This window comes from Microtus oregoni, unplaced genomic scaffold (assembly GCF_018167655.1).
Source record: "Microtus oregoni isolate MIOR12 unplaced genomic scaffold, Mior012 000109F_ref0000275, whole genome shotgun sequence".
Taxonomy (NCBI): domain Eukaryota; kingdom Metazoa; phylum Chordata; class Mammalia; order Rodentia; family Cricetidae; genus Microtus; species Microtus oregoni.
The window spans coordinates 914,386-933,569 of record NW_024544727.1 but is presented as its reverse complement, the minus strand read 5'-3'; the positions used below and the strand labels follow the sequence as shown (position 1 = coordinate 933,569).

At 54.2% G+C, this 19,184-nt stretch overlaps 1 protein-coding gene across 3 annotated transcripts in view; it reads left to right on the top strand.

Moving 5' to 3' along the window:
* Positions 1–19,184, top strand: part of LOC121443552 (tumor protein p73) — a 44,719-nt gene that overhangs the window by 15,266 nt on the left and 10,269 nt on the right. For 2 of the 3 annotated variants that reach the window (XM_041645331.1, XM_041645332.1), the window contains one exon: positions 8,857–9,099. In XM_041645331.1, the coding sequence (XP_041501265.1) occupies positions 8,857–9,099 (243 nt within the window). Of the gene's footprint in view, positions 1–8,856; positions 9,100–19,184 lie in introns of those variants that run through there. The other variant, XM_041645333.1, reaches the window with a different exon arrangement.

Below are 19,184 nucleotides of genomic sequence, written 5' to 3'. Positions count from 1 at the left end.
ATCACGTGTTCCCACTTCTCTGTGTGTACCGACTTCCGAATCCCCCAGTATCACCAACCCACATCATCCCAGAGTAAACTGAGGCAGAGCGGTTGCGTGAAGGTCTTGGGTTCTGTGTGGAGCAGATGGGGACACAGGAGACAGCACGGCCTTAGATGTTTTACGGGAAGGGAAGCCCATAACACCAGGGCAGCTGAAGATCACACAGGAGCTTCCTGGAGGCAGGACACCTTGGCAGGCTCGTCTTCTGGTGAGGAGATGGAGAATGAAGTTAGCCTGCACCCCTGGGCCTTTGCATTTATGTTCGACATCCAGTGCATGCAACAGGCAGATTTTCTGTCATTATTTTCATTAGAGGGAAAAAAAATCACCTTTTTGGAGAATGTTGCATGTCGTGTAAAGCATGTGCTTTTGTTGCAAAGAACTGGGCGCAGCCCGTCCACCTCCGTGGTCCATTGTGGTGTTCTGGGCTATGACAAAGGCTGTCGAGGTTGATGACGTCAGAAGGGACTGTGTAAGGGAGATAACCTGCCCCCAGCCTTTAAAAAGATGCTCAGTTTCCATCCACGTATAAGAACCGATAGATCGAGACTGTTCGTGGGTTTGAAACAGTTAAGATGGGAGGTGGGAGTCGTTAAGGTAAAAGCACAGTATCCAAGTTTAACATGTGAGGGCAGGAAGCCGAGAGCTTCCTTGTCTGGTCAGGACAGGTGACTGGTGGGGGAAGAAAGGGATGCATCGGGGAGGCCCTGCCCTCACTCCAGCATTGAGCAGGAAGAGCCTGCCCCCATCCTCTGCCCCGGATGCTGTCTGTGGAGGCCAACAGGACAGCAATCAGCAATCGTGTGGACATTTCCTCCAGAGGCTCCTGAAGTCCAAGGAGTAGAACTGTCTGACTGTGTTTGGGTCTCCGTGGGTATTTCAGGGTCTGTTTCACTCAGCCAGAGATTCCGAGCATCTCTTTCCATGCCAGGTGTCAGCACAACCGGTACACATCCAAGAATGAGACCCCCGCTGGGGACGGCAAGTCTATCCCACATGGAGCTTCATGGCTCTGCTCAGCCTTTGGTACCAGCCTTGCTTCTTGTGGGCAGACAGCCTCTGTCCCTTCCTCACTGGGCCCTGTGCCAGTATGTTAGGGTGGAAATGTGCCAGCCCAAGGCGATGGAGCTCCTGGATTCCAGTGTCCTGATGGTTGAGCCAGGGTTATTCCTCTCTAATAGCCATAGGGTTTCGGCTTCCAGGCCCCACCCTCACAACTGTGCTACAAGTTATGAATGGACTTAATTCCCACTATGCAAAAGAGAAAACGGAGGTCCAGGGATGTGGAACCTTATCCTACCTCTCTCCAGTTCCTGCTGTCCCCACGTCCTGGGGCACAGTTCTCTCCCTGGACCCACCGTCAACCAGGAGAGAGTGCTGGTTAGACTGGTATTATCTCCTTCTCTCTCTGCTCAGAGCAGACAAGAAACTCAGCTGCCTTTAGCAGGAGCTTGGGGAGCTAGAGACCCAGTATTGTGTGACCTGTGCCTCATGACCCTCTGCAGCCGCTGTCAACCCAGGGCATGAAGAGACTACCAGGAGACAAGGTGTTAGAACTGAGTTGAAGTCTGAGCCCAGGGAAGGAGGGCAGAGGCATTGATGGCGCTGTTTCCAGCAGGGGTGGGTGGGAGGCCTCCTGCAGATCTCTATGCAGGGGCCAAGAAGAGCTCCCGGAGATTGAGGAAATGGGAAACTCTTTGGAGAAAGCCTGACCTTCTCTGTAGAGAGTGGGGCTCACAGGCCCCCGTCTGCCTGAGCCCAGGACAGTGTAGAGGGTGGGGCTCACAGGCCCCCATCTGCCTGAGCCCAGGACAGTGTAGAGAGTGGGGTTCACAGGGGACCCCATCTGCCTGAGCCCAGGACAGTGTAGAAGGTGGGGCTCACAGGCCCCCATCTGCCTGAGCCCAGGACAGTGTAGAGGGTGGGGCTCACAGGGGCCCCCATCTGCCTGAGCCCAGGACAGTGTAGAGGGTGGGGCTCACAGGCCCCCATCTCCTGAGCCCAGGACAGTGTAGAGGGTGGGGCTCACAGGCCCCCATCTGCCTGAGCCCAGGACAGTGTAGAAGGTGGGGCTCACAGGGGTCCCATCTTTCTGTGCCCAACAGTGTAGAGGGTGGGGCTCACAGGGGACCCCATCTGCCTGAGCCCAGGACAGTGTAGAGGGTGGGGCTCACAGGCCCCCATCTCCTGAGCCCAGGACAGTGTAGAGGGTGGGGCTCACAGGGGACCCCATCTCCTGAGCCCAGGACAGGTCTTACTCTCAAGTGTCCTGAAGGTTTGCTAGATGACTCCAGCACCACTGGACACAGAGACCTGGGGGTGAGTTGTGTTCTCCTCAAACCCATCCCCCATCAGAGCTGTTGTCCCCTGATGTTGGGGTTTCCCGTGGAGACTGGCCCACTAGTGGCCTGGACACTGGAGGAAAGGCCACCCGCTGGCTCCATGACTCCTTCATTCCTCAAGGCCTCCTCAGGTCACGCCCAGGCACCCCACACGCACATGTAGGCACATGTGGGCTGCCGCAGGCCGGGCATGTCCTAATTAGCCCACTATCTTGGAGTTCTCATTGAAAGGAAAACAAACCAAAAAAGTTCGGGTTTTGCCCAGGTCTTCCCTGAGGCCAAGTGGGCCTTGTCTGGGCTTCCGGGGGGCCTCTGGGCCTGGGGGACCCCCGGGCTTCTGTGTGGACCTGCTTAGACCTCTCTGACAAGCTTCTCATTTCAGCAGTTTATCTGGAGGCAGGAGTAGGGGCCCTGACTGAGCCTCACAGCCTGGCAATGAGGAAACAGAAGTGGGTCCTTTCCCCAGAGCCTCAGAGGAAGGAGGGAGCGCTATGGAGATCTCCTACACTTTGTAATCAGTGAGGTCCTTGCCATCTTTGGGAGGTGTGAGCAAGTGGGTGGAGTCCCTGAAATGCAAGAAAAGAGCAGGCAGGGGAGGGCCAGCATTCACTAGACAAGGGGACAGGTTAGTCTACTGGCTGGCCAGTCCAGTGTCCCCAAAGCAGGTCTTCAGGGGCCTGCCTCTGTGAGAGGGCCTCAGATTCGCCATGCCAGCCAGGTTCTGCACTCCAGTGCTGAGGGCCTGACTGCTGGAAGCTCCCGGTCCCTCCTGCAGAACGCTCCCCCACAGATGCTATCGCTGTTCCTTTTGGTTCAATTACTAAGTCCTTGGCACCCACCTCCAATCACGGAAGAATGCAGACAAGTTAAAATATGAACCTCACTGCCATGGGCCTGTACTCTGCTTCTGCGCAAGAGAGGCAGGGCTCTCTGCCCATCAGGGATGGTACAGAAATTGGGCATGGAGAGGCTGCTACTGCCCACTGCCACTGTCGTGACCTCCCTTCCCAAAGCACTTCGCTGGGGAGACATTGAGGGCTGCAGGAAGGAGGTGGACCTACCATCCAGGATCTGAAACGTAACAGGGAAATGCCTTCCCCGAGGTCCAGGGATCCCCTGGAAGACAGGAAGCGTGAGGTAGAACCATGGCTCTATCCTCATTCCTAGACAGCTACACCAGAGAGAGCTGCCTTCCTGACCATCACTCAGACATGGGAAGCCATCATTGGACTCACAGCCTCGCCGTCACATTCATTCATTCATTCATTCACTCACTCACTCATTCCTTCCTCTGCTACTTTGTGTGCGCAGAAAAATGCCTCATGCAACCGCTCTGAAATGCACGCCTCTCAGGGAACACGGTGGGTGGGATCCTGCGTCTGTGGGCTCCTCTGTGGCGACGGCATCCTCCTGTCTGAGTCTGTGTGACTCTCAGTGTTTATGACCCCTATCCTGTCTGTGGGCTCCTTTGTGTCTGTGGGATCCTGTGTCTGCTGAGTCATCTGTCTGTGTGTTCTGTGTCTGTGGGGACCCATGTCTGCGGGGACCCGTGTCTGTGGGGACCCATGTGTGTAGGTTGTGCATCCTCAAATTCTAATGAGTAGGAATCAAAGAAATATCGCATTTATACTGAACATGTACAGACATGACTCTCTTCATCCCTTAAGCGGGCAGTCTAATGGTTACATGGCAGATACCACGTGTTAGGTTTTGTGAGCCAGCCAGGGGATGTGTGTAGGCTCCATGTAAGTGCTATGCTGTTGTCTGTAAAGGGCTTTATGTTAAGGGCATCCATGGGGTTCTTGGGCCTGATGGCTCATGAGCGCTGCGGGACACATGTACAATGTGAACCACGTGTGGAATTCTGGACTTGAATAACTGCATTCACATGGTGAAGAGGGCTGGAGCTGTGGCTTGGGGGTGGAGTGTTTGCCTGCGTGAAGTCTGGGCTCAGTCCCCAGGACTGCAACATAAAACAGATGAAAGGAATTGGTAAATGCAACCGACAGTTACTCCTGCCAACGTAGGGTCATCCCAGTGTGGGACCACGGAGCTAGGAGAAAGGTGGTAGGCCTTCTTTCTCTGGCATAGAGTCCTTGCAGTTGGGATACTTTCCTTCATGTGCTTAAACACTTTGTAGCCATTAGGCCAACTCACAGGATGGTGTGGGTCCTCACACGCTCACAGTTCAGTGGGAGGCATAGGAGTGACACCTTCCTGTGGTAAGCATTAGGACTGGACAAAGGTCAGAGTGCCCAGATGCTCCAGCTGCTGTAGCCAGAGCTAGCCCCTCTGAGCTCAGTGGAGTTTGTGGCAAGACTAAGGCAGAGGCTTCTTCTGGGAGTTGGGCTGGGGTCAGAGGCCTATAGGAGGAGTCTGAGAACGGGGATGCTTGGGTGGGGGTATGTGCTGGGCCAACCAGAGTTCTGCCTCTATCCCACCCACACTCCTGTGCCAGCAGGAGGAGCGGGACCATGACTTTCCTACCAGGAATCTGTCGTCAGATCTTGGGGTGGGATGGGGCCTCCTCACCCTAGATACTCCAACATGGGAGGCTTCACCCCTCTTTCTGAGGGGAGACAACTGTCACATCCCATGCTCCCCTCACATGGTCTTGGTGCTGGAGGAGGTAAGGATCAGTTCCTTCCTGCTTTTAGACAGTGTTATTAAGGTGTAATTCACACACCACACAATCTACTATTTAAAACATATGGTGGTGGGGGGTATAACTCAGGTGGTAGAGTACTCCTGCCTAGAGTGTCTGAGGCCGTGGGTTCAATTCTCAGCACGGTATGAAGTAGGCACCCTGGTGCCTGCCTGTAATCCCAGCACAGCACTTGAGAGGGAGATTAGGAGGATCAGGAGTTTGAGGTCAACCTCCTATATAATGAGCTCCAGGCTAGCTTGGGTTACAAGAGACCACATCCCCAAAACTAAAAAGAACAAAACAAACAAGTAAATAACAAAATGTACCACCCAGCAGTGTTTAGTCTGATGGGATGTGCGCATCCATCACCTCCAGAACATTTCCTCCTCGCCAGAGAGGAACAGTGCCTGAACTTCCTACCTCTCTCTGTGCAGTCCCGTGGTCTATTGCTGTCTTCCTCTCTGGCTTTGCCTCTCTGGCTTCACCTGTTCTGCGTTGTTTACCGACATGAAGTCACACTGGGTGTCTGCTGGGAACAAGGTTCAGAGTTTCATCCACAGGCTCGCTACATTGTCACAGTCCTATGTCATCACAGTACTATGATGTCATCACAGTCCTCTGTCATCACAGTCCTATGGTGTCATCACAGTCCTATGTCGTCACAGTACTATGATGTCATCACAATACTATGATGTCATCACAGTCCTATGTCGTCACAGTCCTATGGTGCCATCACAGTGCTATGTCATCACAGTCCTATGGTGTCATCACAGTCCTATGATGTCATCACAGTGCTATGTCATCACAGTGCTATGTCATCACAGTGCTATGTCATCACAGTGCTATGTCATCACAGTCCTATGTCATCACAGTCCTATGGTGTCATCACAGTCCTATGATGTCATCACAGTCCTCATTGCCAGTGCTCTTCTAACTCCTTTGCCCACATGTCCGGGGTAGGGGTGGAGGGGCTAGTGTCCTATGGTACAGGAAGTTGAGAAGGTTCGGGAGCCTGCCCAGGACTAGGGAGGATGTAGTGGTCTGGGTCTGGACTCAGCCCCTCTGTGGATAGATGGTTTTTTACTATGGAAACGGATCCCCCTGCCAAGGTCTATCCATCCAAGTCCAGTAGGGCCTTGCATACTGGGGAGAAGGTGGGGCTTAGACATTGGCTCAGCTCAGGTTTGCTCAGATCTGCTCTGCATGGCAGCAGCTGGCTGCCCCAGTGTCCCAGAGCTGGTGGTCTCTGACTGGTCCTCAGTCTCAGGGTGCAGAGGCCACAGTTCCAGCAAGAGACAGAACTTGGTTCTGGAGAGACGGCTCAGTGTTTGGAGCACTTGCTTCCCTTGAAGGCCACAGTTCCGGCAAGAGACAGAACTTGGTTCTGGAGAGATGGCTCAGTGTTTAGGAGCACTTGCTTCCCTTGGAGGCCATAGTTCCAGCGAGAGACAGAACTTGGTTCTGGAGAGATGGCTCAGTGGTTAGGAGCACTTGCTTCCCTTGTAGAGGACACAGGTTTGGTTCCCAGTACCCACACGTCAACTCACGACCACCCATAACTTCAGTTCCAGGGGATTTGATGCCCTCTTTGTTGTTGAACTTGGGGTTACACCTTGTATCCTGAGCCAGGTTTGGCCACCCATACACAAGAAGCCAACTGAAGAAGTCAAATGAAGACAGGAAAAGTTTATTCAATGTGGCCACACTGACAAGCAGGACAAAGAGGGCCACTAAAGTTTGGCTTCAGGGTCCAAAATGAATCAAAATTTAACTAGAGGGCCAGGAATGTGCATATCTGAGCATCCTGGTCAGGGTGTGACCCAGCTCTCACTGATCATCAGCCTCAGTGGGGGCAAATTTATGTGAAATCTTTTTCTGAGCGACAATCAGTCTTGAGGCCTTTTCCTTCTCCCACCACGAGATTGTGTTGGGGAGGTGGGAGGTGCGAGGAGAAATTTCCATTTCTTTGGGGTCCATTGTTTTACTATTCTGACTGACTGAGAGGCACGAGTCTCTCTTTAGAATAGCATCATTTCAGTATCACTCAGGGGTAGGGTGACATCATGCTAGCCTGCTTCCACATGTGGCAGGAAAACACACATCCGGGAAAACACTCATACACATAACATAAAAAATCTATCTAGAGCTGGGAGGTGGCAGCTCAAGTCTTTAATCCCAGCACTCAGGAGGCAGGTGCAGGAGGATATCGGTGAGTTCAAGGCCATACTGGTCTATACAGCTAGTTCTGGGACAGCCAGGGCCACATAGAGAAGCCCTGTCTTGAAAAACCAATCAGTCAATCAAGAAGTAAATAAATCTTAAAAACAAACAAACAAACAAACAAATTAGAACGCATCTCTGGCCCCTTGTCTCCCGGAGTTCCCTCATCTAATCTGTCCTCTGAGCTGATCCTCCTCCTGCTGGGCAGCCTTTTTGTAGGACCCTCCCTCACGTGTTAACTTCAGTCTGGTGTTCTCAAGGACACTTGAATTGTCAATCAAGGACTCAGAGTGGACCACTGGGGCCTTGGCATTGCCGGTCACTTTGTACAACTGCCCTCCGTGTGAGGACTGAGGGACAGGAGGGGCTGAACACAAGGTCCCCACGAGAAGGGAAACCTGGGGTCTGGAGCCGTGTTGTCTGGGAACACCTATTGCAGTACGTTAGTGGGAGGGGACATAGAAGACAAGACTCCAGCCAGGTTCAGAGGCCTCTCTGAAGAGGGCAACAGAGTAAAGGGAGGCACTTTGTACTGTGATCCCCTTTCTTCACCGTCTATCCAGTCTCTGTTATGTTGCTGGCTAACTGGAGCCAGTCATTTCCCCCTCGGAGTCTTGGGGTTCTCGTCTGTGAAGTGGGAACAGATGGCAGTACCCACCTCAGGCCGGTGGAGGTCCATCGGAGTTTGTAGGAAAGCTCACCAGCGCAGAGAGGATCAATTAAGCAACTCAATTAGGGACCCACTCTGACCAGCATCCGCCATTGATACTATCCTCCCAAATCCTTCTTGTTGTGATGTCTTTTGTTGTGGACCGGGTCGTCTTCCAGTCTTCCAGTTGATAGCTGTTGAGACACCCGTGGCAGGAAGGTGGGGCCTCCCTCAAGTTCCAGGGCCAGTGGGGTAGTTGATTCAGGGGAAGGGCTGGCCAGCCTGGGCTTTCTTAGAGAACCAGCAGGGGTTCTTGGAGGAGCTGCCCAGACCTGGAGGAATGGGGAACTCATTGTAATGGAGATAAAGCCAAGGCTTAAAGAAATTCCTTTGAAATGGCTGTTGGGACTTCTGGGGACTGATGGCAGCCTTACTTCTGTCCATCATTCAGAGGGCTGGACCTAGTCACATCTGGCCTTGCAGGACTTCAGGATACCCATGCTCTAAAACCCAGTGCATCCCCACCCTTGCAGCCAGGCTACAGGCTCTCAGAACTTTGATCTTTGTGGCCCTCCAGCCCCTGTGCTGCCCCAGGAGCACAGTGGAGCCCACCAGGGTCTTGGGTTGGGAACCTTCCCAACCAAATAGCTCCCCTCCAGGTAGGTGTACAAAGCCCCAATCCACCTTGCTGGCAGCTGGGTGGATCCCCAGAAGCCCTGGCACCCGGGAGGCAGACGGAGGGGGCAGGCGGGAGAGGTGAATATGCGTTTATCCCAACACAAGTAGTGACCTGTTGGGGTGGGGTGGGGGCCCCAGGAAATATTTGGGATGACTTGGAGCCGGCTGGCCCTTTAAGGCTTCTGTAACAAGACACCTCCCCAACGGGACAGGAGCTGGAGCTGGGGCTTCCACCTTAGCCCTTGTTTCTCCCCTCCCTCCTCCCCCTTCCTTGCCAGGCCCAGTTCAATTTGCTCAGCAGCGCCATGGACCAGATGGGCAGCCGCGCGGCCCCGGCCAGCCCCTACACCCCGGAGCACGCTGCCAGCGCACCCACCCACTCTCCCTACGCGCAGCCCAGCTCCACTTTCGACACCATGTCTCCAGCGCCTGTCATCCCTTCCAACACTGACTACCCTGGCCCCCACCACTTCGAGGTCACCTTCCAGCAGTCCAGCACAGCCAAGTCAGCCACCTGGACGGTGAGTAGCCATGGTCAGTGGGCATCCGGTGGGAGGGCAGCAGGGTGGAATACCACGGCCCTGGCACTGAGGTCTGTCTGAGCACACATGCTGTCCACATGGGGTTCCCACCTGGCCAGAGCCAGGAGGAGCATCAAGCAGGAGGCGGGTTCTGGCAGTGTGGGTGTGCCCACTCCTCGGACGTGTGGCCAGAGTCAGCCAGCCTCCCATGGGTCTGGAAAGGTCAGGAGTGTTGCAATCAATGAGATCCATGGGGCAGGGAGACTGGCCGGCTTTTTTGTGCTCAGTGCCTTGGAATCTATCCTGAGCTGAGTTCCGCACCTCTGCTGAGGCTTGGGGACCCACATGATCCTTAGGGGACTACCTCCTCCAGGTGGTGTGGTCACTTGCTGGTTGTGGACAGGCTCTCCAGGAGTGTAAGCACAGTGCCGGGAGCTCTGGTCCTTTCTCTGACGTCTCTAGAAACAGTCTGGTTTGTGGCTGGGAATTAGCTGATGTTGTCAAAATCCACCCCCTGCTCACTGGCTGCGAGTTGGGTAGCCAGCTAAGTGCTTTGACTTGCCCACGGTGGAGTCCAATCTTGTCCCCATTGCACAGCCAGGGAAGCTGAGGTGTGAGAAGGGAAGCAGCCTGCTCAGAGTTGTGCAACTAGTAAGTAGGTGCTGGAGTTGGGGTTCAGGGGTCACTGCCATGAGCCTTTTTAACCATTGAGCATCCAGGCTGTCTCTGGGAGCAAGGGCTGCGGGAGAAGCAGAGTGAGACCTTGGGGACACTGTCTGGATGTGCAGGGCATACAAGGCATTGGGTCTGGAAGGGCTGCCCTTCCAGTGGGGAAGAGGGAACTCTGCACCGGCTGGGCCAGTAGGAGGTGCACGGAGGGATACTGGGTCGTCCAGTTGTCCCCTGAGCAGCAGCGTCCACTCTCTGTAGCTGGAGTTGGGGCTGGGGCCATCTCTGCGGTGCAAACTTTGTCTCACCTCCCCTTCTCAATGGGAGCAAGGCCCCTCCCAAGGCTCCTCTCCAAAACCTTAGTCCCACTGGTGCGGCTTTCACCTTCTCTCTGGAGACTGAAGAGCTGGACAGAGCCAGCCCTGTATGTGGCCACAGAAGATCAGTCTAGTTGGCCTGGGTCTGGTCTCAGGCCTTGACCTCCTGCAGTTTCTTTTGGCTACTGTTCTTGGTGGGCTCCCCAGTGTCTGATCCATGGTTAACTGATGGCTCATCCCAACTGCTGGGGCTCTGACGGGCTCCAGTGAGTCAAGAGGGGCTGGGTGACTATAACAGTACCTCATCCTGAGTTTCTCTCACGCTCCATTCTCACCAACCACTGACTGAGGGGCGGTGGTAAGGGCCCGAATGAGACAGGACCGGTATAGCACACAGTGCTGGGGCAGTGGAGATGAGGGAGCCATCCAGCGTGGCCTCCTTAGTTGGCTTTTCTATAGAACTGTTACCCTTGCTGAAGGTCTCTCCTGTGTCTGTAGCTGGGCTGGGGTGGGGTAAACCATAGATCCTTCGTCCAGCCCAGCTCCTGACCTGGGGTGAGGTGGGGACCTGGTCTGTCATAGAGGTCTGGTGGTGTCTGGAGGAGGTCCCCTAAACCCTGGGGATGATGCAGCTTGTAGAGTCGCCCCCGCCATCTTATTTGCTGAGGATGTTGATGGGGTCAGTCTCTGGCATGTCTGAGGGTTCAGGGTACATCAGATGGTCAGCATTTGTCTTTGGGAGGGGCAGGCAACGCCCTCTCTGCTGGCTTCCTCCTTCCACTTGGGGCCTCTGCAGCCCCATCGGAGGTGTCTGGCACTAAGTCTCCCATAATGGTTTGTTTCCTGCTGCCCTGCTCTGTCCTCATGGGATGGTTTGCTCAGACAAGAGACAGTTCTGGCTGGCCAGACTTGCCATGGATCACAGAAGGCTTGGCCTCCCCACCTAACCTTCACCCAATGCCAGGGCAGCAGAGCTGAGTTGTTGGGCAAGAGGATGCTATTTCCTGCACCCTCCCAGCCCTGCCACACAGGGGGCGGAGGTGGGACCAACATTGATAATGAGATTTTTGGCACCTTGGCGATCTGGGAGCAGACACCCAAGGGCTTTTTTCAATACCTAGGGAAGGGCTGGTAGCGGCTGCTCTCAGCTCTGGGGGTCCAACTGTGTGTGTGCTGCCCAGACTTGCCATCTAGGATTCTGCGCCTAGGCCCCTGCCACACCACTGGCTGGTAACTGATAGATAACTCATATTTTTCTCAAGTACAATTCCATATTGACTGTTGCCTTCGTTCCTCTCAGATTGGCAAAAACACCCTCACTGGCCTCCAAGTGACCACAGCTGTTAATGGGGCCTTTGGCTTCGGCATTGCCGAAGTCACCTTTCCAGCCCCAGAGGATCTGCTTGCCCAAATCAGCTTCCCTCAACCTAAAAATCTGCTTGTGTAGTAAGAGGTCTGTGCCCTCAGTTCATGGTCCTACATGAGTGTATATACACACGTATGTGTACGTGTGCCCAGGGTCCCATATGTGTGGACACCTCGGTACACAGATGTGTGTAGCGCACGCACATATATCTATAAGCACACAAGGATGTAACATACTTGGGCTCAGGGACCTATATATATGTATACAGAGATGCACGCACATACACCAGTAAACACAGGCGTGCCAACAACTAGGAATGAACATGCAAGCACACATGCTAGTCTCCCTGGATGCTGTCTTGGGTTCTGACAGCCCCTTTCCTCAGGCAAGGCTGAGCAGCGAGTGGATTGGCCAGAAGAGGGCTTTATTATTGGGTGTGAGATTGTGGACACCTGGTCTCAAGAGTCCCTCAACAGAGGAGGAAGTGGAACGAACAAGCATGATGCAATGGGCGTCTAGCCACTGTCCAGCTCCAGCGCAGCCCCTTCACGCTGCCCTCGTCTTGCTTACAGAGGTGGCTGTCTTCAATATCGGAGGCATTCAGAGAGAGAGCTCTGGAGCTGGGCAAGAGGGCCCGTGTGTATGGTAACGCTGGCCTGGTGTGGTGTCTGGGCTGTGACACCTCTAGCTTGCTAGAGAGGGGGCCAATAGTGAGGCCGTGTTCTCAGATAACTTGATTGGCCTGGGAGCATCATTGATGAAATGGCTTGGACACGGCCCCAAGTAATCTTCAGTGGTGCTCAGCCTCAGTGTCTGTGTGTGTGTGTATGTGTGTGTGTGTGTCTGCCTGTCTGTCTGCCTGCCTGCCTTCCTGCCTGTCTATCCTGAGAAAGAGCAGCTACCCACCCACCAGCCCCTGGCGGGAAGCACAAAGCCTCCGTGAGGGATTCCTGGGGAGGATGGGGCTGAGTCAACACTAATGGGTTTGGAACAAACTTTCCAGCCCCTCGGAGGTTTGCAAAGCAGAAGAATAAAGGAGGTGTCCCAACATGATTGTGGTATCAATTGCGTTATCCTAAAAGTTTATGGAATGCATAAATGGAATTAATACCTTTTACTGGCACCGGGAGCAATTATGTATATTTAAAGCCGAGAGGAGAGTTCTAACAATGTTTATTGTGGAGATGAAACGTGAATTATTGGGGGGAAACAAGAGCACTTAGAGAGGAATTACAACAATTGCTCATATTGTGTGTGTAACTTCACAGAAGAAGGCGGGCTACCGGTAGGCTGGCCCTGGTCTATGCTGGGTCCCGGCTTCAGAGATGGGTCTCTGTTCTCTCCTCCACTGATGGCCCAGAGGACCTTGGTCCCCAATGGGCACAGAATCTAGCCTGGAGACTCTGGACCCCTGGATCCAACTGCAGCTAGACACTGGCAACATGGTCCCCGTGTCGAAGGATGCTCTCCACCTGAGGGGTTACACCACATACCTGCAGGGCTCTAGTGTGGAGCAGGAGACAGGGCACCTTGTGGGATAGGACTCTATCCCATGGGGCTATGGAGGATTGAGTTCTGATTCATACATCGCAAAGAACCATCCATTTTTCGGAGACTCGGCTGTATGGACTGGGAGTGTGGTTCCTGGTTCACTCCTGTTCTTTCCACTCAGCCTGTCTGGCGTGACCCCGGGAGGCCTAAAGCTGATACTTACATAGACTCTCTCATAAGCTCACACCATACTGGTGGATAGGGACCTGGTCTGGCCGGGGTTGTGGAAGACTCCCCATTTCTTGCATTCTTGCAGCTGATGCAGGCATGGCATCTCAGGACCCCCGGTGCTGCCACCCCTCAGCCTGCAGGAGATGTGTATACCTCCTTTCCCACTTTGCAGAGGATAACTCAGAGGAGGGGTCAGGTCAGGCCATCAGCAAAGTGCAGAGATGAGATGTTAACCCAATAGCATATCCCAGGAGTCTGTGGAACTCTCTCTGCCTACCCACTGCTCCAAGTTCTCCAAGGGTGGTTCTGGGATGTTAGGAGCTCTGTGAACAGTAGTGATGAGGCTTTGACACTTGCAGGGGGCGGGCACCACTTACCACGAAGAAGGGAGCTTGGCTTGTTCCTTAGCACCTTGAGAATTTCTATCGCCACTTGTACTGGCAGAGAGATACAATATCTGCCCACCATCCACCCTGGGGAGATTCTTAAATGCTTCCCGATTAGAATCTTCTAGGGCTGACCAGTCTCAAAGGTGAGTAAGCCAGCCAGGTCTGTGAACCACCTTTCCCCATTGTTGATCCATGGTATGCTTGACCTGCAGGACCTAGCCCTGCCCACTGCCCCTCAGGTCTACCAACACACTGTACAGCTGCATGAGAAACTGGGGTGGGGAAGGTGTCCATCCTAGGCTAAAGCTGGGAAGGGTTTGGGGAATAAAGTAAGGTGAGCTCCAGAGCTGAATGGTGAGTTGGGTTTTGCACACCTGCCCCTCCAGGCTGGTGGTAGGTTATAGGAGCAACATGAGATTTATGAGACTCCCACTTTGGAAGCTAAGCTAAGATGCATGGAGACCACTCCAGAATAGTTGTCTGTGCCCTGGAAGCCCAGACTCTGTTACCTCCTCCTGGTAAAAGCCCAGAGCCCATCCAGAAACTCTGTTGCTTGTACAAGTTGGAATATTCTAGGCTCCAGGAGCAGGGAGGAGGGGTCTTCTGCCATCACCCAGCAAAAATCAGTCCAAGAAGACATGGTGGACCAACCTTGGTGCTCTGAGACTGGGTAGCAGGTTGTGAAGCCGGGCTATGCAGTACACTTGAGGGCTGATTAGAATCTTCTGGACAAGTTGCTGGTATGGCAAATAAGTCAGAAACCATTCAGTGACCCGAATTCCAGGTTCACCACTCAGTGCGTGGCCTGTATGCCTGCCTCTCCACCAGCAGTGCGAGCTGTATCTGCTCACTTCATGTCCCCTTGTGCTTGACAACCTAAGGGAGCTTGCTGAGCCTTAGAGGGGGCGGGCGGTAAAACAGGGCTGTGTCACACTCTGCATGTGGTCCTGGTCTCACGGAAGCTCCCAGTCCGCTGTGCAATGCTTATTGCGGGATTGGACATTTAGACACCTGAACGTTCCTGTTCCAAAACTACTTAAGGTGCCCAAAGTTCAGTGGAAACTTATATTCTAGTCAGCTATTGCCTACAGCACTGAGGAGCAACTTCCCCCCACACAACACGCACCACACACACACACCACACACACACACATCACACACATACACACACACAACACAACACACACCACACATACACACACACACACACACACACACACACACACACTCAGCTTGCTTCCCTGGCTCCTGGCTGTCACTAGCCCCTGAGACTATACGGAAAGTCACCGGTCCTGAGAAGAGCTGGCCAAGGTCTGTGTTTAGAAGGGTCACAGCTGGAGTAGAGATGGGTATGTCAGACTGTCCTATGATGCCCTGCAATCCTCATGCTGACGAGATTGATCCTGCCTGTGGATGTCGCCACTGACAGCCAGCGTGGGCTCCACGCTGTGCACAGAGCAGGCTGGTTGCCACCCTCCCTGTGGGATCCTGTGCTGCACAGGTCTGTGAGTCCCTTATCACTGAGCCAATGACTGGAGGCCAGAGGACGGGCCAAGCAGGTCTGCTTGCAGCAGCCGGCTGCCCCCGTGCGTGGCCAAGACACAAGGCACAGTTCTCCTGCTGGCTGGATCAGGAAGAAGGATGACGGGGTCCCTGTTTGGACTCACGGGGAGGATAAAGCTAGGGTGCTTAGGACCCCGTCATGATGTATTCCAAGTACTTTCCTCCTAAGCTGCTCCTGAGGTCCTCAGATGGCCTTTGATCCTGGGATAAGATTAGGTGTCCAAGCTAGGAGTAGGTGACAGTACCTCCTAGAGAAGTCTCAGAAAATCCTGACAGTGGCACTCTGGAGCTGGGGCACCACACAGCATTTGCTCGTAGTTCAGCTGTACCCATCCAATCAGCTTCTGGAGCCTCCCTCCACCCCATGACTTGATGTCGGGGGAGACACCCCTACCTGGCAGCTTCCTCTCCCCCAGAAATATAACCCCGGCTTAGAGTCACCTGTCTCTCCTGGCTCTGGTGTGCTGCTTGGCCACCTGATTGCCCTCTTACACTAACCCAGTCTGTTTAGACCCTGATTTCAGGCCCCTGACTTGCCAAGTCTGATGGAAACAAAGGGCCAAAGGTGTGGAGACTCCTCCCTCCAGCAAGCCAACAACTCCACAGCAGTGGATACCAGCCAGCACCATCTCTAGACAGTTCTGATGCTGGGTTTCCTGGAGGTCTGATGCCTTCCCCAGGGCAGGGATTCTAAACCCAAGGCTGCCCCTGTGGTACCACTGCCTTATGTAATGTTTCTGCCTGCTACCATTTGGGACTGTCATCTATTCCAGAAGCTCACAGGACTCTGCAAAATGCTTGTCTAGTTACTCAGGGGACACAGAGATACACGGGGTACAGTGGGGGTAGGGAAGGAATGTGTGGGCCAAGGTAGAGAAAGGATATAGTTTCCTGGTCCTCTCTGGCTACCATATCCAGGCACCTGCACACGTCCAGCTGTCCAGAAGCTGACCAAGTCCTGTCCTTTGGGGTTAATGCAGAGGCTTCATTATGGAGCCTGACATTTGGGACCCAATTGACCTTCATGCTCTCTGCTCCTTCCCAAAGGCTGGGGCTGGGTGCAGCACCTACCGCCTGGATCTTTCCGGGAGCTACTCAGGGAAGCAGCCCTCAGCTTGTCATTAGCATAAAAAGGCACTGTTGCTTTGAAGAGTCTCTGCATTTTGAGAACTGTTTACCAGGAACCAGAGATGTAGAACAAATGCAACCTGACAAGGTCTGGTTACCCGATCTACCCCAGCTCAGACGGCAGCTTTTGGAAGCCAAGTTCTAGTTCCCAGGAAGTCAAAGTAGACCCAGAAGCTTTGCAGAAAATGGCATGGACAGGGCTCCTTTCCTTCCTCAGGTTTCTGTGTGGACCCCTCAACCGTACATTCCTTCCAGATTCTCAACCATCACCCTCCCTTTCTCCTCTGAGACAGCTCTATCGGGCCCTCACACGTAGCTATCCATCTGCTTCCCAGCTCCTTAGCCTAGGACGGAAACTGCTGGAAGGTTCTCTGCCATGCAGAGGCTAAGCAGGCCCAAACCCCATGACCTGGGCCCTCTGACTCCACAGTCTTGCTGTGAAAGAGGGCACAGGCTACCAGGGTACCCATATGGCTCCTGCTTGTTTGTTTGGTGGGACAAGCTGCCCAGCTCCTGAGGGGTGCCCCAGCTAGCTCTTGGCCTGCTTCTCCCTAGGGGAATGGGTCTTTGTTTCTAGACTATGGCCTACTCAGGCTTCAGATGCTCCTGGGGGTCTTCTACCCTCCCTCAGATTGCAGCTCTTTAGGAATGACTACTGCCTCTTTATTGCGCATTTGGCAGGGTTAGGCATTGAAGCCTGGGTCCTCCGAAGAAGGGTTCGTAGAACACGGACTCTCCCTGCCCTCAGCCTATATCCTGGCATGGAGGTGTTCTGGCATAGGCTGAGCGATGTCATCTGGGCATCATCCCCTCCCTAGGGCTTAGGTGTAGACCCTTGTCCTATCAGGCCTAGCCTGTGTGAGCACCAACCCCAGACTCAGATGTCCCCTGATTGATCATGGACATGAGTGATCATGAGAGCGAACTCAGCCGAGGCTAAGATGCGCCCACGGAGTGGCTGCCTGGGACCTGTTCTCCGCTGATGGGATCCATGGGTCTGCGGCTCTCCCAGTGGCCTTTCTTGAGGGGAAAGGGAACAGGGAGGGGAGGCACAACTTAGGGGCTGTGGACCTGGGTCCCTCCAGATTTAAGAGATCAGTCTGAGCTTACCAGATTCCGTGTTCTGCTCTGTGGATCTGTCCTAGCAAGAGTAAAAGCCTGTGACCATGGGGCTGATTCTCAAGGGGGGTCCAGAGTCCAGACACGTGCAAACACACACAAACTATATAAAAGTGGGCTATAAAAAAAAACTAAAAAAATAAAGCCCCCACCACCGCCTTTCGTTCAGAATCTGTCCTAACAGATTCACCCAAGCTGGTTAACGGTATTTGCGGTTTTCAAGACGCTACATGTCCCGAGAAAATGACAGACAAGTTATTATCACCTCCCTACTGTCCTCCTGCCCAAACCTGCCTGTGCTGGGCACCCAGCTGCCTGGGAGCGGGTGCGAGGAAATTAACAGCCCTGTGCCGCGCCCGCCCCCACCCGCCCTCTCACCCACCACCCTGCACCAGCCCTGCCAGGCTAGGGGCTTCCAGCCAGGCGGGGACTATAGTGGACTGGGGTGGGGGCAGGGAGGGAGCGAAGGAGGAGGGTTCAGGAGAGGAGTGCAGCAGGAGGGACGTCTGCTCTGCCCCGATGTTGGGCAAAGTATTTCCTGCAAGCCCCGCGGAACACACGCATCCGCGCAGGCAAGTCTGGACGGCTCTGTGTCAACAGCCGAAGATAAATAAGATTTTATCAGCTCGGAATCTGTTGAAACACATCCATCTAGCGGTTCTAGGGATGGAGAGGCAGGAGGAGGGCAGCAGGGAGGAAGCCTTCTCACGTGACACTCTGGAAAAGAGATATCCACCCTCCTGCCCCTTCTTCAGAGTCTGACCCTTGAGGACTGACCCTACAAACTCTGCCCAGGAAGGGGAGCACTGGCGACCTCCTGGTCTCAGGTCTTGAGTATCCTGGAGTCTTTCCCTGTGGCCACTGGTTATACCATCTGGCCCTCCGGGATGTGGGGAAGCCTCGGCACCCCACCCTGAAACTCCCTACTCTTGGCTAAAATAGATATCCACAGATTTAACCTGTGGCCAGTGTAGGGCTAGCGAGTGTTTGTGAGCCCCAACGCCTCAAAAACCACTGTTTTTGACTTAATAGCATTGCCACCTGAGGGCGCAAAAGTGAGGTGAAGTGTTTGCCTTGCCCTAGGGAGAGGAACCTCCTGTAGCTTCATCCCTGAACGTGGGCTTCCCGTCCACACTGGCTCCGTGAGACACTTGCACCACCAGAGATGACTTGACATCAGGTGATTCTTTCTCTGAGAGATTATCATGCGGCAGCCGCTGTCTTGGTACCAGGGACAGCTCCTGGCACTTTAAGCTCCTCCCCAGGGAGGGGCATCTATGGCTAGTCCCTTACCAGCCCTGCTACTCTGAAGCAGTTCCCTAGCTTTCTTCAGATCACCCTCCCCCACCCCTGCCAGGGTCCCATTGTAAGCCCTGGGGGGCTGTGCCACCTCACACCCATCCCAGGGCACCCATAGGTACAAAAGCACCTGAGCAGGAGGGTCAGGCCTCAGCTACCTCTGGCCACACCTTGGCAGTAGTGGTGCACTGACGGCTTGGAGGCTTAGATCCTCAGAGGGCGGTGGTGGGGGAGGGCAACAGTGGCCTGCAGGGCTGGGGCAGGGCCCCGGGGATGGTTGGGCACTGTGGTAAGGCACTGCTCAGGAGTAGGTGGTTGAAGGGAGCCCTGATGCCTCCCTCCGTGGCTGGGCTGTTCCCTGAGCCTGGCTCCATCCTGATAGGAGCACAGAGATGAGCCTAATGCACGGTCCCTCCTGCCAGGCATGTTTGGGCTTCCCAGGAATGTGGCCTAAGGCACCACCATACCTGCCCTGCTCTCAGCCCATCCTGGCTCAGGCCCCAGTGGGTCTAT